At 39.1% G+C, this 27,789-nt stretch overlaps 3 protein-coding genes across 4 annotated transcripts in view; all 3 read left to right on the top strand.

Annotated features, from left to right (window-relative positions):
- Positions 1-10,605: 10,605 nt before the first annotated feature.
- The window catches only part of VPS41 (VPS41 subunit of HOPS complex), a 55,677-nt gene continuing 38,493 nt past the window's right edge, over positions 10,606-27,789 (top strand). Inside the window, exons 1-6 of one of the 2 annotated variants that reach the window (XM_053466357.1) lie at positions 10,606-10,644; positions 11,162-11,273; positions 12,407-12,445; positions 14,903-15,010; positions 20,556-20,633; positions 21,805-21,879. In XM_053466357.1, the coding sequence (XP_053322332.1) occupies positions 11,226-11,273; positions 12,407-12,445; positions 14,903-15,010; positions 20,556-20,633; positions 21,805-21,879 (348 nt within the window). In that variant the 5' untranslated portion in view covers positions 10,606-10,644; positions 11,162-11,225. The remainder of the gene's footprint in view (positions 10,645-11,161; positions 11,274-12,406; positions 12,446-14,902; positions 15,011-20,555; positions 20,634-21,804; positions 21,880-27,789) is intronic. The other variant, XM_053466358.1, reaches the window with a different exon arrangement.
- LOC128496637 (protein pitchfork-like) lies at positions 24,513-25,238 on the top strand. Its single transcript, XM_053466359.1, has one exon. It carries the CDS (start codon positions 24,557-24,559, stop codon positions 25,136-25,138), a length of 582 nt encoding a protein of 193 aa, XP_053322334.1. The 5' UTR covers positions 24,513-24,556; the 3' UTR covers positions 25,139-25,238.
- Positions 26,418-27,218, top strand: LOC128496639 (protein pitchfork-like). The gene has a single exon (XM_053466361.1). It carries the CDS (start codon positions 26,476-26,478, stop codon positions 27,049-27,051), a length of 576 nt encoding a protein of 191 aa, XP_053322336.1. The 5' UTR covers positions 26,418-26,475; the 3' UTR covers positions 27,052-27,218.

Below are 27,789 nucleotides of genomic sequence, written 5' to 3'. Positions count from 1 at the left end.
CCAATCATGTGACAGGTTCCTAAAACAGGTGCTCTTAGATGCAGTTATATACATATGTATATATTTTGTTTTTTGTAAAGTTATTTTATATATATTATTTTATGATGACAAATAGGTTGTACATGACCCATAAAGTCTAGATAATTTAGCCAATTTAATGTTCATTTGCAGGTTCTGAAGAAAACAAAAATGGACACTGCTTAAACTAAACCTCAAGAAATAATGAAGAAACAAAAACTAAGATGAATGTGCCACGTAAGCGCCAGGTACCCAAGCTTCAGGGCAACATAACATTAATCACCTTATATAATGCCTCCCCCTGGGGTTAATGCCAACACTAGCAAGTTTTGTTGAATTGAGCTATTCTGCTGTCAATAAAATGGGTCAGTTTCTCCATCTCATAAATATGCTTTGTTGTCACAACACCCCTGTTGTGTGTGCGTCACGTATTACTCCAAGCCTCAAGTAGTAATCCAGTATCCAACCTCATGCTCATGAGTCCCATTAAGGATTAAGGTCTTCTGCAACGTTGTCCCTGGCTCAGTTAAAAGGCTGTCTAGTACAGCATACATTGGCTCCAATGGATCCATGTATAAAGTGGCTATAGAGGTAAAAGGTCCTCTGTGGACCTCATTTACATACTGTATACCCTACCCTTGCCTGGTGTTTAATAACGCCGCTGCTACCCTCTTCATTGTTGAGTTTCGAATTTTTGAATCTTTGTCTTCCCTCAATCGTTATTTCCTCGTTTCTCATTTATTTCACTACCGTATTTGCTCGATTATAAGACGACCCTGATTATAAGACGTCCCCCCAAAATCTGAATATTAATTTATGAAAAAAAGAAAAAGCCTGAATATAAGACGACCCTATAGGAAAAAAAGTTTTACCAGTAAATGTTAATTCATGTAAACTATGTGAACATTTTTTTTTAATAAAAGCTATTTTTGAGAAAAATATTTTGTTGTTATTTCCTTTTTTTTCAACCTGCCCCCCCAGTTATGCACATCTGCCCCCTGGCTTGCCACTCTGCCCCAGAAATGCCTTATACCCCCTATATATACTGTGCCCCATGATATGCCTTTTGACCCCCTATGTGCCACTCTGCCTCCAGAATTGCCTTATACCCCTATATGCCACTCTGGCATTTAGGGGGTTAAAAGGCATATTATGGGGCAGAGTGGCATCTAGGGAGGTATAAGGAATTCCAGGAGGCAGAGTGGCATATAGAGGGTTAAAAGGCATTTCTGGAGACAGAGTGGCATTAAGATGGTTAAAAGGCATTTCACAGAGCACTATGACTCCAGAAATGCCTTATGCCCCCATTTAACACTCCCTCCCTCCTCCAAACTTACCGGAGCTTCTGAGTCCCCGGTGCGATTTGCGTACACAACTTCCGCTGCAGCCGGGAGGAGGGGAACTCTGATCTCTCACAGCCGGGGAAGGTCTGCGTGATGGACACAGACAACCCCCGCTGCCAACCGCACCTCCTCCCGGCTGCAGCAGAAGTTGTGTACGCGAATCGTGTAGAGCTCTTCACGCTGCCTGGACTAAGCACCGGGGACCCAGAAGTACCGGTAAGCTGCGGGGATCTGCATCTTAGTCTCATAATCAGACCTAGTTGAGGTCTGATTATAAGACGACCCCAATTATAAGACGAGGGGAATTTTTCAGAGCATTTGCTCTGGAAAAAACCTCGTCTTATAATCGAGCAAATAGGGTATATATTTTTTTTCGGGACAAGTAGGGTAAGTAATAATAAATGTAATAACCTCAAAAATATTTATTAACTTGCCCTTATTTCAAGCACACCCTATATAGATATATAATTTGCATTTATTTAATTTTTTCTATTCTTTAAAAAAAAAAAAAACAGCAACTCTGCTTAACTCTAAACCTTTCTAATGTATTCCCCACTAACTAATCCCCACCACATTAAGTACCCAATATACCATAAAAATTACATATAAAAAATTAATAAAAATTTTGCGAACGTTTAGCGGAGGTCATGTCCCTGTCCCGTTATCCATGGAGAAGTGGATCATTAATGAAGACTTTTCGGGGCAGTGGACAAAGAAAGAAAGCGAAAAGAGAAGAAAGTGGACAGAAGAACAAGACGATACAATAGAAGAAGCGGATCTTCACAGCACGAAGACAAAGGTAGGGAGATGTTCTGGGAATGTAAAAGAGCATGAGAGAGTGAAAGGGTAAATGATAACACATTTTGTTTGGCAATGTAAAAGCTCCCAGATTTTAATCCAAAAAGAATGGTCAGGAAACGGAATTCCTTGTCTGAAAATGAATGGACCATGAAATGAAATATTTGACTCATGGGACTATATTCTGTTGCTTGTTTGACTGTATTATTCTGTACAATGAGTAAGATTAATGCACATATTTTGCTGATTAAAAGAAGGATTATTCACATATTAACAAAAAACAAATATGAGACCAAGAACGGACAGAGCTTCATAGCATGTCCTACAGCGCTTCCCTGCTTGGGAGAATCTCAGGTTTAAGCTCTCTCCATCATCACATCAGTTTGATCCTGTCCAAAGGGTAGTCCAGAACTGAAGTGTGAGGCAAATTTCCCCTGCAGGAGGGAACCAACAAACCCCAGACATACGTTTCGGCCTTCATTGCCCTCATCATTGGGGCATGGTTGAGATCCCTCTAGGATTATTCATGTATTTACTGAATAATCTTTGAGGCTGTGAGTTAACTGGTTAAATATCTGCAATGGATAGAGAATATCTTCTGATGTTTATGTCCCTTAAAAAGAGAAAAACAAAGGATCGCTGTCAGCCATAAAATGTCTGTTTGAACAGCTGTTTTCTATAATAATCCCTAGGAGTGTTACAGCACGTATAATGTTTTGGCTACTCTACCAATTTGATTTTCTAACCCTTTGATGAACACTTGTTCCTACAGCACCAATTTTAACAGAGATTGTCTTTGGAAGTGAAATAATGATTCTCTGGAACCGCAAGAGGAAAGATTCACTCTATAAAATGAACTATCTTCCTCAAATTGAGCTCTCAGCAAATGTTCAATAATCTTACAAGGACTACAAACATTAATTTACTCTAAGGTCCCAAAATAAATTAATTGCATGTGAAGAGATGTGTTAACACTAGAAAAAGCAAAAAAAGGTGAAAAGTCTTAGAAAACCAAACAACTGTAAGAAATAATCTTGAAAAGAGCCAACGGAGTGTTATCTAGCACTTCTTAAATGGAAATTCTCACCATACCTTTATGGTATGTACGCATGGAAGCTTAACTTGGCAGAGGGCTAGTGTAGACTTATATCTAAGTCATAAGGACAATATACTATATCTTGAAAAGCATAATTGGTATAAAGAGAGATTAAGTAAATTCACTGAATATATTATGTAATCAAATAATAATATACAGTATAATAATGTATTATAATAATGTATGTAATGAATAAAAGTATATTCAAAAGTAACCCTGCATAGAGTCACAAGGATATTTATCCATACCCGGGTACATCTTCAAGCCAATTACCATTTGTAAGAACGTAAAAGAGCACCCCAAAGGATTTCTGGTGGAAACAGAAGGCAATTTATTCACACATTGTGGGTGTCATATCAGAAACTCAACTTTATGGGGCTTGTATGAATATATAAATATAGCTACTTGGTTCTATGCTTCTTTTAACTTTATGTCTGCCTTTTCCCTCTTCTATCTACTGTTCCTGCATCCACAATTTTTCTCCATGTAACTTTTTTTCCCTTAAATGTATGTGGTTGTGCATACATGTAGATACATAGGTGACAATACTCAATTGAGTGTCTAGAGCAGTGATGGGCAACCTTTTTGGCGTGGTGTGTCAAAAATCAGCAAAAAATCGAGCATAACTCGCGTGGTGTGTCACTTCGACAAAAAAACATAATTTTGCGCAATTTATAGTTTAAACTACAAAAATGTATAATTGCAATATATAATTGTATTTAATAAACCAAACACAAATTATTTAACGTACCTGCTTAGTAACTTCTTTGTTCATCAGTCGATTTCGTATGTTGCCCTTCGTATGTTACCAATCCACACACATACACCAATCCACACACATACCAATCCACACACATACACCAATCCACACACATACACCAATCCACACACATACACCAATCCACACACACATACCAATCCACACACACATACCAATCCACACACACATACCAATCCACACATATACCAATCCACAGACATACACCAATCCACACACATACACCAATCCACACACATACAGCAATCCACACACATACCAATCCACACACATACCAATCCACACACATACACCAATCCACACACATACACCAATCCACACACATACACCAATCCACACACATACACCAATCCACACACATACACCAATCCATACACATACACCAATCCACACACATACCAATCCACACACATACCAATCCACACACATACACCAATCCACACACATACACCAATCCACACACATACACCAATCCGCTCTCACTGTATGCTTTCCTACCTTTCCTCTTTTCTCCTTACAGCTCCTTTTCCTGCTCTTCGCTCCTCTTCTTCTTCAGTTCTTCTGTCTTCTTCCGAGGGCACGGGGTTCAGAGGGCACGGACAGCAGTGGGCGCGGCTTCAGTGTTGTGCGCCGGGATCTGACAACAAACCCCGGCGCACAACAGCTGTTGCCGCGCGGATCGCAAGGGGATCCTTGAACCGGTTTAAAATCACTCAAGGGAGCTGGTGGTCTGTTAAAGACCTCCGATACCGCTCCCTTGCGAGCCTGCTCCTCCAGCGGCGGACATTACTGTCCGTCTCTGGACGGGTGCCGGCAAGTTGGCACCCCCCTGATGAGCGGCACCCGGTGCGGACCGCCCCCCCCCAGGTACGCTACTGCACGTCCCGCCCCCCCCCCCCGTTCCTCCAGCACAGATTCTTTCATCCTCGGCGGCCGTGCAGGAGGCGAGGATGAATCGCATGAAATCCTGCGCGTGTCACCCCAAATGGCTACTGTGTGAAAATGACCCCCCCACATACTTTTAATAAAAGTAAGTTGCACACCAAAATTGTACAAAAAAATTATATATTATGATTGTTAACAGCAATCTCAGGCATACCCAGATTCCAGTATGTACTAGTTGGCTGGGCATAATCAAATTCAATACAGACAAAACATATATTTTAAACGGTCTCTCCTTGGGATAAAATACTAAGGAGCAGGTTTTAGGAATAATTGTAAACAGACCTAGCAACAGTGTGCAATGCCAGTCAGCAGCTGCAAAAGCCAATAATATATTGGCATGTATAAAACGGGGTACGAGGAGGATATCATTTTGCCTCTTTATAGGTCAATGGTAAGACCTCATCTTACCCAATTATGGGCATTGGTCTCCAAAAACGACATTATGGAACTTTGCATTGTGTGCAAAGGAGGGCTACAAAATTAATAAGGGGATTGGGATAGCTTAGTTCTAAAAAGAGACTTAAAACCTTGCATCTATATACGCTAGAAAAACGGCCTGTTACAGTAGATATTATAACATTGTATAAATATGTGCAGGGGCAATATAAAGACCTCCCCAGTTATCTGACCATTAACAGAAATATACAAAGTACATAAGGCCAGAAGAGCGAAGATTTCATATACAACAAAGGAAGGGATTCTTTACAGCAAGGACAATAAAGATATGGAATTCAAATACAATGGATGCCTTCAAATGCCATTTGTATATGTTTTTTTTTTTATAAAAGCAAAACAAACAGGACTATAAATGATAGAATACACATTTTCACTATTTCCGAGCTCCTTGATTTGCCATTGCCTTGATTTGCCATTTGGAGTCACAGAAGTTTTCCTGCAAGTGACAAAATCTGAAAAATAGCTTGATTGGATTCTTTTAGATCAAAAGCAGAAAGGATAGGTAGACAGGTTGAACTTGATGGGGTTAGGTCTTATTTCAACATAAGTTATTATGTTAGATGCTCCTTGGCAATAGCTGCACCCAGTAAATGCAACCGACACATGAATATTGGGGATTCTGAGAGAGAGTCAAACCCATAGATTTCCGAGGTATGGTTATTGGGTAACAATATATTTAGTGTCAGGTAAGAAAACCTTTTTTTCCCATAACAAGCAAACCAGTCTGAATGGACAATAATTGATAAATTCATCAGCCAGGGGCGTAACTAGAAACCTCAGGGCCCCGGTGCGAGAATCCCCCCAACCCCCAACCCATCTATCTCTTTCTCACAATCTACCCTCTCCCTCCCTAGCCCCCCTTCTCACGATCTACCCACTCCCTCCCTACCCCCCTTCTCACGATCTACCCACTCCCTCCCTACCCCCCCTTCTCACGATCTACCCACTCCCTCCCTACCCCCCGTTCTCACGATCTACCCACTTTGTAGATCACTTACCGCCGCCGCTGCTGCTACTGCTGCCGCTGCTGCCACAGTGGCGGGAGCAGCGGCGGGGAGCGGAGGCATCCTGGATTTCTGTCAGTCAGGGGGGCCCAAGAGCTGCCGAGCGGTCGTTTTCAGCAACAGCTCGGCACCCCTTGGGCCCCCCTGACTGGCAGAACTCCAGGGCCCGGTCGCAGTCGCGACCCCGGTAGTTCCGCCACTGTCATCAGCACTCATATAAAGTTATTCAAACATCCTGCACTGCAGTGAAGTGAGCTAGGAATTTTAATTGCCATTTACATGAATAAATGATTAATAGTAAAACTTCAGAGCATTTGACCACTTTTTAGATTGTGATTAGTGAAAAAACCTGGCTCTATACTTAGAAGAGATGTGCACTAGAGAGGGATTGTTAAGAGGAAAGGGAGATGAAATCTGTTTGAGGAGTAGGAAGTTTGCAGAGAAGAAAAGTAAATACATGTAGAGGGTCATGCTGAGGATTAAGGTGAGTGTGATAATAGATTAAGTGGGCTACCTGCTGACCGCAATTGTAAACGGTATGAGGTTCCTGCAGTTTCACCTCAGTTTAACTCCAATGTAGTGGTTATTTGTCCACTTACGATGAGTCCGCTTGGAATTAGGCCACTGCATCTACATTTCCAAGCAAGCTTGTTTCAAAGTGAGGCCAAGAAATTTATAGGGCTACCTCAGAAGCGGTCAGATAAGATAATTGCATACAGGAAGCCGATGTTTCACAACTTCTCTTAACAATCGCAATTAAACTAGACAAGAGGGAACCAAAGTTAACGCTTTGAAACCAGACTATATAGAGATAGAAAAGAGACATACTAAGAAAAAACAAGGGGTTAAGTGTGAGATGAGAGGTTCAGGGTAGACCAGATGCAGAAATCAAATAAGCATCACAGGTCAAAACAAGGAGCTAAGCAGGAGATGATGGGTTCAGGGTGGGCCAGAAACAGATATATAAATAAGCATTGTAGTTGAAAACAAGTGGTTAAGCAGGAGGTGATGGGTTCAGGGTGGACAGATGCAAAAAAAGTATACTGGGTGAAAACAAAGGGTTAAGCAAAAGATGAGGGGTTCAGAGTGGACCAGAAACAGATATATAAATAAGCATTCTAGTTTAAAACAAGTGGTTAAGCAGGAGGTGATGGGTTCAGGGTGGACAGATGCAAAAAAGTATACTGGGTGAAAACAAAGGGTTAAGCAGGAGATGAGGGGTTCAGGGTGGACCAGATGCAGAGATCAAATAAGCATACCTGTAAGAGAGGAAGACCAGGGATGGATGCCTAATTAACTTACCCAGTGTAACTTACCTGTCTACTTATGATGAGTCCACTTGGGATGAGGCCACTGCAGCTACATTTCCAAGCAATGTGTGTATATCAAAGTTTGTGGTAGTAATTTTTTGGTGTTTTTTTTCCACACTCATTGTACTTCAGGTAACGTTTGGTGTATGTCACTGCCAAACAACAACCCGGCAATATCCCCTGAGTGCAGGGATGCCACCCATGCATATATTTGTCAGTTTGTTTAGAAGTGACATATACCAAGAGCTGTAAATTCATGTCTGAAGTACAATGTGTGTGAAAAGCACAAGAAATGACTACCACAAATGCCCAATGGTGGGGCATATGGCAGGAAGCCCAATGGCGGGGCACACGGCAGGAACAATACAGGGTCAGGTACAGGGCCAGAGCAAAGCGGTCCAAACATGTTACCAGGACAGGTTACACACAAGATCTGACATATATAGGACAGGACTACAGAGTACAGGGCTGACAAGGCTACACAGGACCAAACAGGACTAGCCTAGGACTATAAGATGAGAATTGGAGATTCCGTCACATCATATGGCCATAGTATGTTTAACCCACCACTACGCCAAAGTACTCCAATATACGCTACCGCTAAACCCTGCCTACAGAAGTACTAAACAAACAAAACATTGAATCTAAACACATATCAGAGAGACATACCTGTACATAGGGTACAAAATGTAAAAAACAGGTTCTTAAAAGGTTACAGTGGAACAATCATGCACAATTATGTTGGCTGGTAATTGTAAATGAGACACTTGAGGGCTTGTTGAAAATGAAAAAAAATAAAATACACAGAAAACAACGATCACTAATTATAAGGTCTGCAGCTTTCATTGACAAATGGAAAGATGTAATAACGATTAGTCTCTGTGTAACTGGAATGCCATTTGATCAAATGAAACAACAGTAAGACACCATGAAATGTACTCATACCGAATAAACCTATAGGGCCATCTATTATCCAACCTTGAACAACCTTAGGAAAAACAAATAAAGAATAATAAATAAGTAGCATCTTTAGACTAGCATCATATATCATTAGATACAGTACAGGTCAAAGGCCCTGTTTGGCCGAATCGTTGCTTTTGTTTGTTCTCACTTAATAAAGTGTCCTAGAGACTGGAAGCTGTTTGGAGTGCTGGGATTCCTTTTCTTTCCTTTTACCGACATTGGCTTGCCTGACTACCTGCATAGTGGACCAAACCAGGCTTTGGCTGGTTATCCGTTTCTACCTGGCATCCTGTATTACCTGCTTTGGGGATCTTCCTGAAATATTACCTATACAGGTATCCAGCTATTCCTACAGTGCTTTGTCACCTATACTCAGTGCCTAAACTTAAGCCTCTACACTGCTGGGATCATAAAAGTCCCTGTTATCTTATCTTGGGGCTCAACCCTTTGCTAGGTGTTTCAGGGTGAAGAACTTCCACTGTGTTTGCTCCTGAGTGATGGCAGACGTGACAAGACATTTTCTCATCTCTATTCTTAGGAGAAAGCAGATCAGATCTTGGGATAGAAGATAACCTTTCCCTTTGTGAATCCAACTACTTACTATAATATCCCTGCTGTGTAGGAGAACTCACTATTGTCTTGGTCTGGAGGAACTGGTTATAGGGCACCCCCTCTTGGAATGTTTAGAGTGAAAATCGTTGCATAGTTAAATACTATTTTTGTCAGTTGGTTTAGTGTAACTGTTTCCAATCTACCCGCTTTGACAGACACAATCTTATCTAAAGAAGAAACTTGATCCAACTTACTGGTAAACTTAATATTCCCATTTGGGTTATTGATATCGGCCACAAATAAATTGTTATTTGAGTGTGTCCCATTGACTGGTGTTGTCTCTCTTCCAGGTCCAAGCTATAGCATCTAAGGTCCATGCTACTGCATGATAGATAAGTATCTGCCTGTTCTTCTCAGCATTGAGCAGTGCCAAATCCCAACACCATTTGCAGACATGCATCCCAAAACTTGCATGGAACATCCACCATGCTTTACACTCATTCTGCTATATCTCCCCTGCCATTTTGCTAAAATTTAAATTTTGACAAATCCTGCCATTTTTCTGCACCCCAGTTCCCGTGTTTTCATTAATAATTGGGTCGCTTGGTCTTGTTTCTGTGACTGAGGTATGGCTTTTTAGCTGCAAGTCTTCCATTAAGACTTCTCCAGACGGTAGATGGGTGTACCAGGGTCCCACAGCTTTCTAACAATTCTGAGCAGATGACACTGCTGGACATCTTCAGATTGTTGTATCACTCAAAAAAATGCTTTGTCCTTGGAGGGTTACACAACTACTCACAATGTGCCCGAAAACAATAAAATCTCTGATTAATTATTTTAGTAATTATTAATATGTATGAGACAAATAAATACAGATATAATGAAACCTGGAGAACAGATTTATTTTTAGCAACACCCTAAACCGCATCAAAAACAGCCAAAATATACAGTCTGTGACTACAATCACATAAATCTACTGATTTAGCATTAGGGCAAAACAAATAATAAACATTTCCAATAACAATAATTAAAAAGCAAACTCTGCTGATCTGTGTTTCTTTTTATTTATTTGTTTATTTGTTATTCGGATGGTATCAGACTTTATATAAAACTGTGGCCAAGACCGTTATCACAAATCTATATACAAATCTTCGGTCTCCCGCTCAGCTGATTTGTCAGGAGACAGCATTTAAATTCAAAGCGACTAGAGCCAGAGTCACGTGACTTCCCCGTGTTCACTGCCTCACAGCAATTGTACTAACGAAAGGTTTTCTCCCGGCTGCATCCGGCGCATGCGTGGAGCTGTGTCGTATGTAACTAAAGCGTCAGCTGCCGGAAGTCGGAAGAACCACAGTAGATGCAGGACGCTCCTCAGTAATAGGTAAAGGATAGGATAAATGGTATACTATCTTACCTGTGCGTCTGACTTTCCGGGTTATTTATTATTTACACCATTCACAAAGGGTAAAGCAAAAAAAAAAAGCTGGAGACCGATTGTATTGCCGCCTGCTTCTATAGTATATTGTGTTAAGGGGCTTTCTATCGGCATAATCAATAGGCATTTAATGCAGCATAACTGCTGGCGAACTTGGTTTGGTAACAGGCGAACAGGATGTTGTTTTTGATAAAAGCACCTTTTATTTGTGGTGTGTGTGTGTGTATATATATATATATATATATATATATATATATATATATATATATATATATATATATATATATATATACACACACACACAATTTCTTTTAAGGTGCTCAGCATTTAAATAAGTAATGCCATTTTCAAGTATTTGATTATTTTCAACATTTAAAATGTAGAATAAATAGTAATGTTATTTGGTCCTTTAATTCTGAAAAGTAACTCAGTATTGAGTGTCTAATTTGTTTATTCTGTCCAGAAAGATGACTGCAAAGAGCAGCCCAATCTGAAGTGTGAAAGCTTCTCCATTTTTTGTGAGCGCGATGTTACAGGAAGGCGCTTCACAAAGTTGCACGGCTGTGCATGAGAAGGTATGGCTTATTTAGGGTTTGTTCCCGCTTTGTGGCTTTTGTGTTATATGATACACAAATTATGTTGTTTGTCTTTCTTTTATGGTACCCAAAATTAAAGATCTTCAGCAATTGATTTGTAAACTGCCCTGCTCTTTTAGATGCTTGTTTCTGAGAATGTCAGTGTTTTATTATGTACACATAGTCTTAGCAAGCAGATCTTCACTTAATTCTTATTAACATGCCTTCAAGGAGAACACATTGTTTACTTAAAATGGGCACCGTACATTGGTCTGTTTATATACCTCAATCCATATAGATTTTGTCTTATTGGTTAAGACTGCAAATCAACGCATCTGTTTCTCCATTGGCTTGCAATAGCAAACACTGTTATGTATCGTGTTTAGGGTACTCGGTGAGAGGCTGTCATCCCTACTTCGCTGCTGATCTGACTTAGTCTGTGAAATAACTACCTATCTCACTTAATGTCTGTTAGAAGACAGAGAGTGCAGTTGGTGGAGTTTGGTTCTGACCTCTGTGGACATGCATAACAAGCACTTTTGATTTTAATGAGTGCTTTCCTGCCATTGATAGTTTTTGTTAGGCCACAGAGGAGGAGGGCAGCTGCATAAATCCCTTCCTACATACATAATAGTGTGTGTCGGTCTGTTTTGGAAACCCCTGGCAGTCCCCCCAAACAATTCTGTCTGTCGTTGTATAAACAGTGTTCTTTAAGGGAAGTGCATAGATGCCACTGCTTTAAAAACGTATCTTCGCACCTCTGCGCAATGTAGTTTCTGTCGGGTCGCTGTACAGAGGGCTGATTAAGTGGTATTTGGGGTCCTGATTGATTAGTCATGTAATTCCTGGGCATAGTGAATCGTACCTCACATGACCAGACCAAAATACACAAAGACTGGCTTTGTCTGTATCTATTTATTTCTCCCTGCTACACACTGATAATGAAATGATACAAAGTGGTGAAACGTGTCCAAAACGCTGAATAAAGATTTACCCTCTTGAGCCGGAAGCAGAAACTTTAGTATAAATCAGCTTAGTGTGGTGCAGGGAAAGTCACCCACAATATCACAATAGGGATGTCATTACGACTTGAATGGTACATTTATCCCTGTCTTTTTTTTTTTCTTCTGCAGGCGGAAATGTCACCCGAAGACTCCACTGAGGAATCTGAGGTGAGCTTGAGAGCACAGAAAGAAGGCAATATTTCTCAATGAGTGTTGTGACATTGGTGTATTAATAGCCAGTAGACTGTCCCCTCCCTCAGGAAAGAGGAGGGGAGTGCAAGGGATGTAGTAAAAGGGAGGGCAGTTTCAAGCAGCGCACGTTGATGAGTGAGTGGGGCTACATTGAAAAGCGAAACATTATGGCCTGGTAGTTCCAGGTCCTATGGGGCAAAATTAGAATTTCCTGTTGTATGAAGTATAGTCTAGGTATGGGAATATATAAAACTTCAGATATCGCATAACTGGCAGCCTCCAGGTAGATAAAGGAAGCGAGGAAGGAATAACTTGCATTACTGTATTCATTTTATTCTCAAGGAGAATAGTATATTTTCCCATGGGACTTTAAATGATGCAAATCTGTGTAACGATGGCTGGGTTAGCTGTTAATGCTTTTAAACCCAATAAAAATAAAATTTTATTTCTTATAAATTGTGAATTGGTGTTGCAGTCTTTCTTACTGTGATTGGACCACCGCTACATGCTATTGCACAACATTTACCCACCTGGGTAGGAAGACTTATTGCTCGTTGTTTGAGAAAAATCCTTAAAGTGCATGTTGGCTGCTATTTGCAACATTTTTACAGCCGTCAACAATTTACTACCTTATTTGGAGACTAGTTGCAGGCAGTGTTTTAAAAGTAAATCAGTGTGACTGCAGGGAGGGACTGGGAATCAGAAAGAGGCAGGCCAATCACTTGTGACTGCAGGGAGGGACTGGGAGGTAGCAACTGCTGTAAGCGATAGGTCGGTTTATAAAACAAGGGGTGTTTTTCAGCACATTTGCTCTGGAAAAAACCCTCATCTTATCGATAAAATCGATTCAACTAATGATATTTATTGGCAACGATTTTCATTATCGGTTTTATCAATTAGATGTTGCAGCCCTAACAGTGATCTCTAGTTAGAATATAACCATGAACCTTTATATATTGCCCTCGAGGCAGCACTCCTGGACATTGACACAAAGAAGAAAAAAGTTGTTCATTGCCTTTTAACTGTGAATAACATGACAGTCTGCATAAAGACATCAGCATGAAGAGAGCTTGAGCTCATGTTAATATGAACCATTCACTATAGGTTCTAATTAGAAAACATCCTTCTTGATTTCCATCAGTGGTAGGTAAATTATTACCAAGGTAATAAGGCTCTATACATATTTGCAAACACAGAATGGGATTATCTGAACAGAGTTTTTGATTATTTCTGTCACCTTCTTCGCCATTACAGAATACATGATCATACCGGTTTCTTTGTAAGACTGAATAAGTTTTAGGGAGGCAATGCTGCTATAACAATACATTGTTTAAATTAATTTCAACTAAATAACTCTGCTCTTCTACATTCACAACACTGGGACCTGCGGTTCAACAATCAATACCACATTGTTATTCTGTGAGGTTGCTTAATTCAACCGTAATGCAGATCTCATGCAAAACAAGTTTTGAGATGCTCACCAAGAATACACAGCTGCTTCATAGTCTGTCCCCTCTTTGGAGCTTCTCAAGCTTTGGCAACATATCAGTCCGACAATTAAATCCAGTCCATAACTGAAATGTGAGTCAAATTTACCCGGCATGAGGGAACAAACAACCCCAGACGTATGTTTCGGCTTCCATGGGCCTTCTCAGTAGGGTCCAGTTGGTATACCTCTAGACACAAGAGAGCGAGTAGGTCCACATGTGAACTTGCCTTTGACTTGAAAAGCCTCCTTCTCTTTTGCCTTGAGGGATATGATTTACTGTCCTAATGTTATCTACCGTCTCCTCACAGAACACTTAAAACCTAACTAATCAAATCAATCCCCAATTTAGCAATAGGGGTGCTATAACTTAATGGGAATAAATCTTACAGGTTGTGAAGGAAGTTGAGATGTTTGCTCCTATGGTATACCTGTGATACCTTTTACATAATGTGGTTTAGTGGAGTTACCTTAAAATTGTGGGTTTTGTGAAAAGTAACGGTTTCAACGTGGATTTACCCAAGATTTTCTCTTTAGAAGAAAGCAATTCACCTATGCACAATGTATCTTCACCTTGAAAACCTTGTTTATTCACTATATAAATACATGCACAGCTCATGTACCCTAATAGCACACTTTCAATGAAGAGTTAATGTTGATGGAGGCACATTGCCCAGACTTTATCTAATGCTTTGAGCATATATGCCTCGGCTTCTGGCCGTAATTGTTAAGAAACATCGCTATGGTACTATATAGTTAGTAAATACTGCTATAAGTTAATATACTCTATTCTACTGGAACTAAAATGATATTGCTTAATTTGTATTACCGCCCATCAAAATTCTAACATCAGCCTCTATAGTAGATTATGTTCTAGGGGACCTGGGGCTCTATATTGATGTCACCATTACTTAATATTTAGAGGCTAATCTGTTTATTCTACTCAGGAGGATGACAGTGAAGAGGAACCAAAGCTGAAGTATGAAAGACTCTCCAATGGAGTGAGTGACATCTTGCAGGAAGATGCTGCAAGTTGCATGACTGTGCACGAGAAGGTATGGCTCTTTTTGTAAGGGTTTGTTAAAAAAAATCATGGCTTTTATACAATATTATATATTTTTCTGCTGCTAGCTGAATTGATGTGTGTCAAACCTTCTTCATCCAGATAGATGGGTACCTTTCAGTGTTCTACCGTATTTACTAATAAAAGCTAAACCGCCAGTTTTTGGCTGAGATAGATTAGTGATTTATCATTCTAGCAGGTTTTGGTTTTATTTTAACATCATTTGTACTGCATTGTGGAAATAGGCGTCGATATATCACCATGATCTGCCAGCCAGCAGAAAAAGTTACTCACCAAAAGACACTCATGCTATAGAAGAATGCATATTAAAGTACTCTATTTTTCAAGTTGAGCAAATTGTGTACTTAAAATGGAGGCACTAAGCATTAATCTGTCAATATACTTCACACATTTAATTTAATAGCATTTATCTATATACACACAGTCTGGATTGTGTCTTGTTGGTCCAAGGCTATATTCAACAGCTGTTCCTCTAAAGAAGTGCAACCCAGAGATGTGTTATCTCCCCCTGTGAAGAAACCCCCCAAAATGTTTGTGTAATGCTGGAAAAATATGTCTATAGTACAGTGTGAAATATTGTAATGCATTGTTTCTTACAGTGTTTCACATGATAGGCATTGTTTAAAGTAGTGTTCATGGCTTGTAATATACAGAGGACACATCCCACTCCGTTGCTGGTCTTGCTATTGCTTGGTGATTGATACCTCGTGTAATGCAAAGGCTTACTAGCTTTAAATGAACATATGCCTCCACAGACATCAGCATAATTAAGGTAGTGTATCAAACCTGCCTTTCGCTTGTGAATTTGGTTATTTGGTATCTATAATTATTTTGTAGATCGTTTAAAAAGTTCTCAGGAAAGCTAAAATCTATTTCAGTACAAAGCAGCATTAGCTAGTTTCTTATTGCGAATTGATCCTCCCTCTCCACACCCCACCATTAACAAGTTGCCTGAACCAATTGACAACTAGCAATTTAGCAGTAGAGGAGAGGCACTTCAAATGAGTTTTGATTTCAACTGCTGTTCTCCAGCCAGATCCCATTTTAGATAACAAAACCCAATGGGGAATAATTATCATGCAAATTATAAGAAACTTTCTACATTAGATCACAAAATGTATGTGGCCACCCCTCCTAATCATTGAGTTGTATAAAATAAAGCTGGCAGTAGAATGGGTTTAGAAAGGATCTCATCTTTGCCACTAATCAGTTTGAGAAATATTTGCCCTGTTAGATCTGCCCCGGTCCAATGTTAGTGCTGTTATTGGGAACTGGAAGCATCTACGATTAACAAGAGCTCAGCCACGTGCAGAGTCGGATGCTGAAGTGTGTAGCACATTAAACTTGCCTGTCCTGTAGCATCGCTCAATACAGAGCTCAAAATTACCTCTGGAACCAGCATCTACACAAACCCTGTGGCATCCCATGAAATGGGTTTCTCTGGCTGAGTAGCCGCACGCAAGCTGAAGATCAAGAGCAGCACCAAGTGTCGGTTGGAGTAATGTAAAGCGAATCACCACTGGTCACTGAAGCTGTGGAAACATCGTCCCTTGAGTGATTACTCACACTTCACTCACGGATCTGGGTTTGGTGGATGCCAGGAGAATGCTACCTACCAGAATGCATGCTGCCTAGTGTAAAGTTTGATGCAGAAGGGAGAATGGTCTGGGAGTGTTTCAGGGTTGGCTAAAAGTCCTTTAGTTCCAGTGAAGGATAATGTTAATGCCACAGCATACAAATACAATTGTATTTTTCCATCTTTATGACATCAGTTTTAAGGAAGGCCTTTTCCTGATTCAGCATGACTGTGCCTCTGTGCACAAAGCAAGGTCAGGACATCATTAGTCAAGTTTAGTGTTGAGGAACACGTGGTTTGCACAGAGCCCTGATCTTAACTCCTTTGAACAGATTTGGAATAAACTGAAGCGCCAATTGCGAGCCAGGCCTTCTTCTCCAACGTCAATGCCTGACCTTCCAAATTCCTCTTTGGGCTCTAATTCCAATACACACGCTCCAAAATCTTGTGGAAGGCCCTTTCTTTATAAGCAACCATCACTCCTGTGTTCCAATAGCCCATTGTGTTTGCTAATACAAGTTTTAATTGCTAGTTGATCATTAAAAAACCCTTTTGCAATTATGATATTTCAGATATATATATATATGTGTGTGTGTGTGTGTAAAGATCTGAGCGACTTTGACAAGGGTCAAATTGTGATGTCGGAGCATCTCCAAAACTGCAGCTCTTGTGGGGTTACTGGTCTACAGTGGTCAAAAATCGTCCAGCGAAGGAAAAGTGGGGAACCGGCAACAGGGTTATGGACGGCCAAGGCTCATTGATGCACATGGGGGCCGAAGGCTGGCCTCTGTGGTCAAATCCAACTATAGCTCAAATTGCTGAAAAAATTAATGCCGGTTCTGAACACACAGTGCATTGCAGTTTGTTGAGTATGGGGCTGGATAGCTACAGACCAGTCAGAGTGCCCATACTTACCCCTGTCCGCTGCCAAAAGCACCTACACTGGGCAGGTGAGTATAAGAACTGGATCATGGAGCAATGGAAGAAGGTGGCCTGGTCTGATGAATCACATTTTCTTTTGTATCATGTGAATAGCGGGTACATGGGCGTTGCTTACCTGTGGAACACATGGCACCAGGATGCATCCATTGAGACCCTACCTTGCAACCCTACCTTGTGTCAGATACCACAGCACACTTTCAGAGCTCTAGTGAAGTCCATGCCCGACGGGTCAGGGCTGTTTTGGTGCCAAAAAGGGGCGTTTACACAATATTAGGCAAGAGAGAGAGAATGCAGTAATACAACTACACTGGCAAACATCAGAACTTTACCAAGAGTGTCTTGGAAAAGTTTGATGGATATTGTTTAATAGACGAGAAAGAATGTTACAGTACTGGGCCACTTGCTGTTATATTTTATTGGATAAGAGTATAAGGGAGATAAAATGCCTTTCACAGAAGTAGAAGGAAACTCTAAATCTCTACTCACCAAAAAAAAAATAGTTCAAAACGTTCACGTTTATCCTATCTACTTTCCTCTTTCTTTGTCGTTTTTACTTTAAAATTAATTTGTCTTTTCTTGTCTAGCTTTTTTATTATCATTTTTTGTCATGTTGGCTGTGTTCCAGCACACTTATTCACCTTGAAGTCAACCTCCACAACTTTCATTTGTACTCTTTTTGTTGACTGATAGAAAAGCTTTTTATTTTGAAGGAAACTGTTTTTCTCTAAAAAGGGATGTTCCTACCTTAAAAAAAAAATCATGTTTAGGTTTGACAGAGAAGCATCTGGTATATTTAGCACAGTCTATTAATTGCCACTATGGGTGTTTGTGCAAAAAGTATTTTCCTTTTAACTTTTAAAACCTAGTATGCACAACTAATGTTAAAAAATCTTACATTGTTTTTTTCTTACCATACCAAAATTACCATATACAAATGATTTCTCACTAGTAGCACTATGCAAACCCATCAAATATGTGGATTTTTAAAATAACGTTTAGACAATGTCATTTAACTTTTATTCTTTCTGCATTTTTAACCTCGTCACGTTCAAGGGTTTATGGCACATTTCATCTCAAATGTTGTCATTTTTTTTTGTTAAACAATAAATCCACGCCCCAGTGCTCAGAGTAAGGTCCATAACGACATAGTTGAAGAATGAGTTTTTGGTGTGGAAGAACTTAACTGGCCTGCCCTGATCTCATCCCTATTGAACTGGAACAGAGCCTGTCAGCCAGGCCTTCTCCTCCAACATCAGTGCCCGACCTTACAAATTCTCTGCTAGATGATTGGGCAAATAATCCCACAGAAACACTCTTAATACTTGTGGGAAGCCTTTCCAGAAGGGTGGAAGCTGTTATAGCTGCCAAAGTAGGGACCAACTACATATTAATGCCTGTATTTAGAATGTGATGTCATAAAAGATAAAAGACCCAGTTGGTATACTGGTCAGGTGTAACAATACTGTCCCATTCAACAATGCAAGTCAGTGGAACCCAGCTTACTAGTTACTGTGTGATTAGTAAAACAGATCTAAAATAAAAAAAAATAAACATATGTAGTAAAATGTAAAAATAATTATCCGGCAATGCCACAATCATGAGAACTTAATGGTTCTGACAAAATGTGAGGGGGAAAAAAGTCCACAAAATGAAAATGTTTATTTTTATGAGCAAGTCCTAAAGTTGCCTATGTGTCTTCCCAAAAATCCTGGTATGGATAAGAGTTTTCAAAAATGTATAATTTCATAGTGTAAACTAAAGTGGAGGCCTTGAAAGGTTCCCAACTAGGACATGGTTGCAGGCTGACCAGATGTCAATTTAAAAAAAATATATATTTTAGACAAAAAAAACCTATGTAAGAGTGGCATCACTTTACTCAGGAGATGTTGCCGAGCAGATATTGGCATGCTGTTTTCAAGTGACGTATGCCAGGAGCTCTAAATTCATTTCTCAACAATCTACAATGTATGAAGGAAAAAAAGACCCCACAAACAATTAATACCACATACTTTGGCAAAGGCTGGTGGTAGAATTAGTGCATGAAAAGTGTTAAAATACCAGCATTTCACATAGCCTGGGTTGTCTACTGTCTAGTGTTCACAATATATGGTTTGTAAATTGTATTGGCCGGCTTCAAACAAGTCACAAATTGGAAGCGGGCACAGATTTGAAACAAATTGTTTTGAAATAGCAAAATGCTAGTTGTACCTATAACTTGTAAAAAACAAAAAAAAACAAACCCTAAGACATTGGGTTTTTCTAAACTCAGGGCAAATACTATTTTAGTAGTTTCTTTTTCATTAGCTTTTTTAGTTGAGTAAAAGATTTTTTATTTTTTTTTTAAAATATTTAACCGCTTAAGGACAATGGGTGGTCCCTAAACCCATTGAAAACAATGCATTTTCAGCCCATACATGTACGGGCTTTGTTAAGGGGTTAAAAACATTTTTTAATGTTTTTATTATCGTTCTTATAGTAAATTTATATGATCAAAATAAAGAAAGCCCTTTTTCCTAATAAAAAAAAAACAATAATTGAGAGAAAAAAGTAGCTAAACACAAGCACCGCACAAATGTTAAAACAGACTTGGTCATGAGGGGTACAAACCCCCCCCCCAGTCCTTAAGGACTGTATTTCGGCATGATAGATTATTAACAGAAAACCGAAGGGCACAATTCCAAACGTCTGTCTTCAATCAAAGTCTCTGGTGGATAGAAAACCATGGCTACCATCTGTTCAACTTTTACAGACCTTAATTGCTCTTGGTGAGTATTCCTTCAGACTGATTTGTTTCCGGGACACTGCATTCACGCTGCATTTTCAGCTAGTTGCCATCTAGCAGTACTTACTAAATGTGACATGCCATGTATTGTCTTCTGAGCTTTATGTTAATATATATTGGCCGCAGCCTATCTGTTCTGTTTCAGGGCACATTGGTGATAGTTCTAGAACTAAGCACCTTTCCAATAATACCTGTTTGTGTTATTTCTAATTGCAGTTTCTTGCCATGGGAACTCATAATGGAAAGGTGTATTTGCTTGACATCCAAGGGAACATGACACAGAAGTTTGATATTGTAAGTATAGAAATAAAGATGAAGCCTTCTTGTGTAATAAAGAGCTTTAGATGGCTGAGATGTGTTGGAGTGAAGAGGACTTGGTTCTCTGAAGTCAGTCTCTGGGTAACTGAATTAGCAGCATTTCCAAATGAAACCTCTACTGGGATTCTGTGGGGGGAAAATGGCCATCGCTTCCCCTTTAACTTAAAATACCAGCTGTCCTTAAAATGTCACAGTATCCCATGGCTCATACATATATACTATATATAAAAAAATGTAATGAAATTGTTATCATTTGTCTTTCAGTGAGTCCAGTCTCTACACTGCACCACAGCAAAAAATAAAAGGGCTCTTGTTTCAAATATAGTCACAGGGGCAAAAAAGCCTTAAAAGATAATTGAAAGCTTTCAAAAAGGTCCTTGGTCATGGATGACCTTCCTCCGTAAGCCCCTGTCAAGTACAATTACTGTGCTTCATTTATTTGATACTTCTTATTGGTTAAAGTTACCAAAATAACAAAATTATTGACCAGCATAAAGGGCTGGATTTAATAGACATTTGCAAATTTAATGATGGTGGTTCTTTTATTATTTATATATTTATTGCCCATGTATATGCTGTTTAGAATCTATGATCCGGAACTTTGATTTTGGATAATACTGATAAAAGTGGTAAGAAAATTGCTCTCCTTATTGCACAACCCTGCAGAATCTTGGTGGTTTGCAGAATATTAAAAAATAATAATTACTGCTTTTTTAAGAAAATTTCTCAGGTGTTTTGCAATAGAATAAGGCGATATGGTTTCCACCAAAGCAGTAAGTAAAAATATAAATAAGCTTTCTAGCAACAAGCAAGAGACGTTATAAACAAAAGCAATCTAGCAAGGAAACCGCCATCACGAATGTACAGTGTTAGACAGTGACTGATCTGATACACATTTTACAACACTTAGGGCTGTGTTTATAGATAAACAGTGATCATAGTGGTGTCCTTTTAGTAAACTCGGTCTGAAAGTCTAAATAAACTTTTAACTTCTCCCTGGAGCAAATCACCCCAGAATCTGCCTACCAACTTCTGCAGTTTGTAGGGCGCTGTTTGTGTTCTTATAATAGATTTTGTCTTAATTTAAAACAATAATAAAGCCAATGTTTTGTGCATGTTCATTTATGCCAGTTTATTTTATTTTCAGAGCTCTGTGAAAATTAATCAGATTAGCCTGGATGAAAGCGGAGAACATGTTGGGATCTGTTCAGAAGATGGCAAGGTATGACTTGATTATCTCTAGCCATGTGTATGAAGGTGGTACCTCATGTTGTTAACACTATATCTTAGTTAAGAGAGTGTATTAACTTATTTAAATATACATTTGTACTTTATTCTTATAATAAAACCTCATGCTTGATGAATGTTCATTTCCAGCAGTGTTGTTCAGGGAGGTTATACAAGCTATCATGTTAATAATCATTCTATTTCCTGCTTGTGCACCACCGTAGGATAATTTGATTCTTTACAGATCCGTACAAGATGTTTATCAGGCACTTATAGCCCGCTGTTAAGATCACCATTGAAATAATTGTGTGATTCTAAGCGGTAACAGGTCCCTAAAATATGATTTCAACTATGTCACACTTACAAACATATAATTCCAGTGGGCATGACTCGAACATTTTACAGCTAGTGTACTCTTAGTGTACACCCATATTACAGAAAAAATGTGTATTAAAGCACTTTAGCGTATGTTCTTCCAAAAACCCTAAAAATAAAGCCATTGGAATGTAACTGTACATTGTTTCTATATAGTATATAGGGACACTCAAATTATCCTTCAAAGTATTTGATAGCAGAGAGTGTGTGGAACCTGGATATGTAGTGGGCAGATCAAGCACTCCTTGCTCAGAAATTAAATGCTACCCCTGAGGACCAACAATCAACTCTGATTTACATATAAGGCCCTCCATAACACTGCTCCTCAATACATTTCTGCCCTCATAAAAAATACTCCCCTACTCGATCTTCCCAGATTTTAAAAGAGCCTAGGAGCCTTCTAAGCTTAAACGGTGTTGCTGAAATGTCTCAATAGCGAGGCATTAAACTATACTGAAAACCCACCCCAGGACATGCTGTGACTACTCCGGAGAGCAAAGAGAGCAACATGCGTGACTAGCTGCCTGTTGACTGATCGTTTGTAATGGCCTTGTGCTTGAGCGGCAGTTCACCGTTACATAAGGTGTGATCTGGCAGTACAAGAAAATAATAAAAAATGTAAAAGCCCTTACATCCCATTGCCCCTTAGGCAGCAAGTATTAAAAAAATGACACTAAAAGGGTACTATGTAAAGGCTGGATGTGGCCCTCTAGAATATGAAAATTATGTCTGTAATCAGGGGATTTTGCAGAACATAAATTGGGTCATTGGTCATCAGTGGCACCTAATGTGTAGAAGAAATTCTTAGAACATTGTTTTTTTAATCGTTTTTTTACATACTATCACACAGTTATTATATTTGCATGTTTCTATAGTTTCAAATTAAAGCCCTGTTTCTGGGGAAAAGGAGTTGAATTGGTCTACATCAAACCTGTAAAAGGGGAAATCTTAATTAGGCCCACATATGTTTTTTTTTTAAAAAAAAAAGTTCCCCAAATGCTGAAGATGACAGAAGAATAAACAAAGAAAAAAATCCTAACCCATACGAAGATGGAAATATATTTATAATGAAGCTACATACACATTTAAGTAAAAAAAATAAATAAATGTATTTCATATTGGGTGATTTATTTATTATTTGCTATTACTATTAGGTATTCTTTATTTATTTTCACTAAGTGTTTGAGTAACATGGCTACATTAGCTATATTGCTTTTGTCTTGTGGTATTAGCTTTTGACAAAACACTTGAGGCACAAAACTCGTCATGCGGTATCTTTTTCTGTGGCTGGTATATTTTTTTGTTTGTTTGTTTTGTTACTTTTCTTGCATCGTTTTGGACACGCTGTATTTTTTATACATATGGGGTCGAGCATCCGAATAAAATACTTTTTTATACTACTATCTTCATGGAGTGCCGGTGTTCCTTTATTTGATTGATTTCAGTGTTGGAGTGGATGATCCTTCTCGTTAGAGCACCCGTGTGGGAAAGCTGCTACCGCCATGCTTTTTATTTATGTGGTCTGAGCTGGTGTTTTGTTATAAGTAAAAAAGAAAAACAGTTACACTTGTTTGTATTTAAATAAATTGTAACACACATTTAGCCACTATATCTTTTCTTTTAATAGCTGTTTCCGGTACAGAATTCACTTTCCCCAACTTTTCTGTGTTCAGAAAGCTCCCAAAGAAGTCTCACGCACACTTTTTATTTCTGCTTCAATTCAATTAAAAGTAGTGTTTTGTTACTTTTATAAGACTGTCTGTCCCCTACCACGGTCTTCCTAACTTTTTTTATGACTTTAAATACCCAGACAACATGTCAGTCTTATATAGTTAACATAGATTTACTGAAATGCTTAATATTATGCTAAAAAAAACCCAGAAAACTAATAACATGAAAGCATTAACGCACACCTTATAAGAGTTTCAATATGCAGTCTTCCCTGCTGTTAATAAGACATAAGACCAGTAATGGGTGTCATAGCTTCCTAATGGGAACCATGTTTGTGATGTTTGTGTGATTTAAAAAAAATATATATTTGAGTCATTTATTTGAATGAAATCTTTTCATGTTATGAGTATCGCGTGAGTCACATTCCTTTTATTTGAGGGAATGTAACTTACCCCAACTCAGGGGGAATCCTGAAGCATACCGAATGTATTTCTTTGAATTGGCCTTGCAGTTTTCCTCAGTGTTGTGTGAAAGTTCTATGTTGTATTGCACAACAATGCACTGATGTGTCATAAGAGTCGCTCACATATCTAGAAGAGCAGAGTGTGAAAACACTTGCCAGCAGCATGGAGAGGAAGGCAGGCGCTCGCAGAAAAGTATGCTTCGGCAGCTCACAACCAAGGAAATTGTTCCCAGCTCATTGTGCCCCAGACCGCATGGGTATAACTCTACCCCCCATAAGAGGAAACCCACATCTTGGACCAGGGTGCTATTTTAAGGATGATGATGATGATGATATCCCCCATAAATCCACCAGCTCAAAAAGATATCCTACGATGGGAGCCAGCACGGCAACCCGCTTCCCACCAATTAAACAGGTGCAGACTCCGGGCCCATCAGAATATCAAAAATTTTGGACCCAAACACGCAAATCTGTGCCATCCTACGCACCTTTCAATAGCGGTACGAAGCGGTTTCCAGATCGAAAGCTGGATTATTCTTCTAACCCAGCCCCTGGGACCTATAGCAGCAACATCGAGATCGGCAGGAGGGTGCAGTGGCCGGGAAGATTTGGATCCCCAGATTGGTCAGCTGTGCCAAGTCTAAAGAAGAGGTCACTGAGATCGGAGCTTCCTACAGACAAAGAGTTCCGAAAAAATAGGAACCGGGTGGCGTACCTGAAGCTCTATGAAGCAGACAAGAAATAATCTCACGTGTGTTTAGACGTTATTAGCTGTGTAAGAGTAGCAACTAAAATGACATACAATAAAAAATAAAAATCAAAAAAAAAATCTGTTTTTTTATTTGATCATGTGAACATGTTCTCTTGCTTCTGTTATTGTGAAATATAGACACACACTTTAGATAATTTCTTTTAAGGAGAGTGTGGATGAGTCAACCGTTTATTGCGTCTTTTCATAATTAAAACCCAGAGTATGTCCTTCAGTATTACTGTGTAAACTTAACAGAATTGCAGTCCCTTCTTCCATGAATATGTTAATGGGCCTCTGGAATAATTTTTAGAGCTCACAAGCAACATATATATATATATATATATATATATATATATATATATATATATATACACACACACACAATGGTTCAAAAGTTTGCTGTCGCTTAGGTGTGTTCATGGAAAGCAAGGGGAGTTATAGCCGTTTAACATAATTGCAAAAAGGATTTTCTAATAACCAGTTAAGCCTTTTAAGCTTAAAGCCTTTAAAACGGTCATTTGTAGAGATTTGATCATTTAGAATAAGACAACATTGTGACATCATTTTCTGTAAAGGATGTAATCATCTAATAACAGCAGCACAGTCTGGTGTCATTTTGACTGTAATCATAGCATGTTTCATGGTAATATTTAACCCTTTTTAAAGGTTGAATGCTACCATTCAGTGTCAGACTCAAGTCGCAATGGAAGTAAGCGAATGACCATTGCATCCTTAACATACAAAGAATTAACAGAAAACACCCCAGCATTACCATTAGAGCATCTACAAACCTCTGGTACGTGATGGAAGAACATGTTAATAAATAGTGACAAGGTAACAGAATATGTACATAAGTATTTAAACTGCAGTTTAATAGTCCTCTCTGAATTTATCAAAGCATGTGGAATATTAAAGATAACATCTGGATAAATTGTTTTGTTTATACTATAGAGGCACCTAATAGAGGTCTTTCCTGCTGTTAATAAGACATAAAACCAGTAATGAGTAGCATAGCTTCCTAATGGGAACCATGTTTGTGATGTTTGTGTGATTTAAAAAAAAATATATATATTTGAGTCATTTATTTGAATGAAATCTTTTCACGTTATGAGTATCGCGTGAGTCACACTCCTTTTATTTGAGGGAATGTAACTTATCCCAACTCAGGGGGAATCCTGAAGCATACCGAATGTATTTCTTTGAATTGGCCTTGCAGTTTTCCTCAGTGTTGTGTGAAAGTTCTATGTTGTATTGCACAACAATGCACTGATGTGTCATAAGAGTCGCTCACATATCTAGAAGAGCAGAGTGTGAAAACACTTGCCAGCAGCATGGAGAGGAAGGCAGGCGCTCGCAGAAAAGTATGCTTCGGCAGCTCACAACCAAGGAAATTGTTCCCAGCTCATTGTGCCCCAGACCGCATGGGTATAACTCTACCCCCCATAAGAGGAAACCCACATCTTGGACCAGGGTGCTATTTTAAGGATGATGATGATATCCCCCATAAATCCACCAGCTCAAAAAGATATCCTACGATGGGAGCCAGCACGGCAACCCGCTTCCCACCAATTAAACAGGTGCAGACTCCGAGCCCATCAGAATATCAAAAATTTTGGACCCAAACACGCAAATCTGTGCCATTCTACGCACCTTTCAATAGCGGTACGAAGCGGTTTCCAGATCGAAAGCTGGATTATTCTTCTAACCCAGCCCCTGGGACCTATAGCAGCAACATCGAGATCGGCAGGAGGGTGCAGTGGCCGGGGAGATTTGGATCCCCAGATTGGTCAGCTGTGCCAAGTCTAAAGAAGAGGTCACTGAGATCGGAGCTTCCTACAGACAAAGAGTTCCGAAAAAATAGGAACCGGGTGGCGTACCTGAAGCTCTATGAAGCAGACAAGAAATAATCTCACGTGTGTTTAGACGTTATTAGCTGTGTAAGAGTAGCAACTAAAATGACATACAATAAAAAATAAAAATCAAAAAAAAAATCTGTTTTTTATTTGATCATGTGAACATGTTCTCTTGCTTCTGTTTTGTGAAATATAGACACACACTTTAGATAATTTCTTTTAAGGAGAGTGTGGATGAGTCAACAGTTTATTGCGTCTTTTCATAATTAAAACCCAGAGTATGTCCTTCAGTATTACTGTGTAAACTTAACAGAATTGCAGTCCCTCCTTCCATGAATATGTTAATGGGCCTCTGGAATAATTTTTAGAGCTCACAAGCAACATATATATATATATATATATATATATATATATATATAATATATATATATATATACACACACACAATGGTTCAAAAGTTTGCTGTCGCTTAGGTGTGTTCATGGAAAGCAAGGGGAGTTCTAGCCGTTTAACATAATTGCAAAAAGGATTTTCTAATAACCAGTTAAGCCTTTTAAGCTTAAAGCCTTTGACTGTAATCATAGCATGTTTCATGGTAATATTTAACCCTTTTTAAAGGTGGAATGCTACCATTCAGTGGCAGACTCAAGTCGCAATGGAAGTAAGCGAATGACCATTGCATCCTTTACATACAAAGAATTAACAGAAAACACCCCAGCATTACCATTAGAGCATCTACAAACCTCTGGTACGTGATGGAAGAACATGTTAATAAATAGTGACAAAGTAACA

This window comes from Spea bombifrons, chromosome 5 (assembly GCF_027358695.1).
Source record: "Spea bombifrons isolate aSpeBom1 chromosome 5, aSpeBom1.2.pri, whole genome shotgun sequence".
NCBI lineage: Eukaryota > Metazoa > Chordata > Amphibia > Anura > Pelobatidae > Spea > Spea bombifrons.
This window is presented reverse-complemented; position numbering and strand designations above follow the sequence as displayed.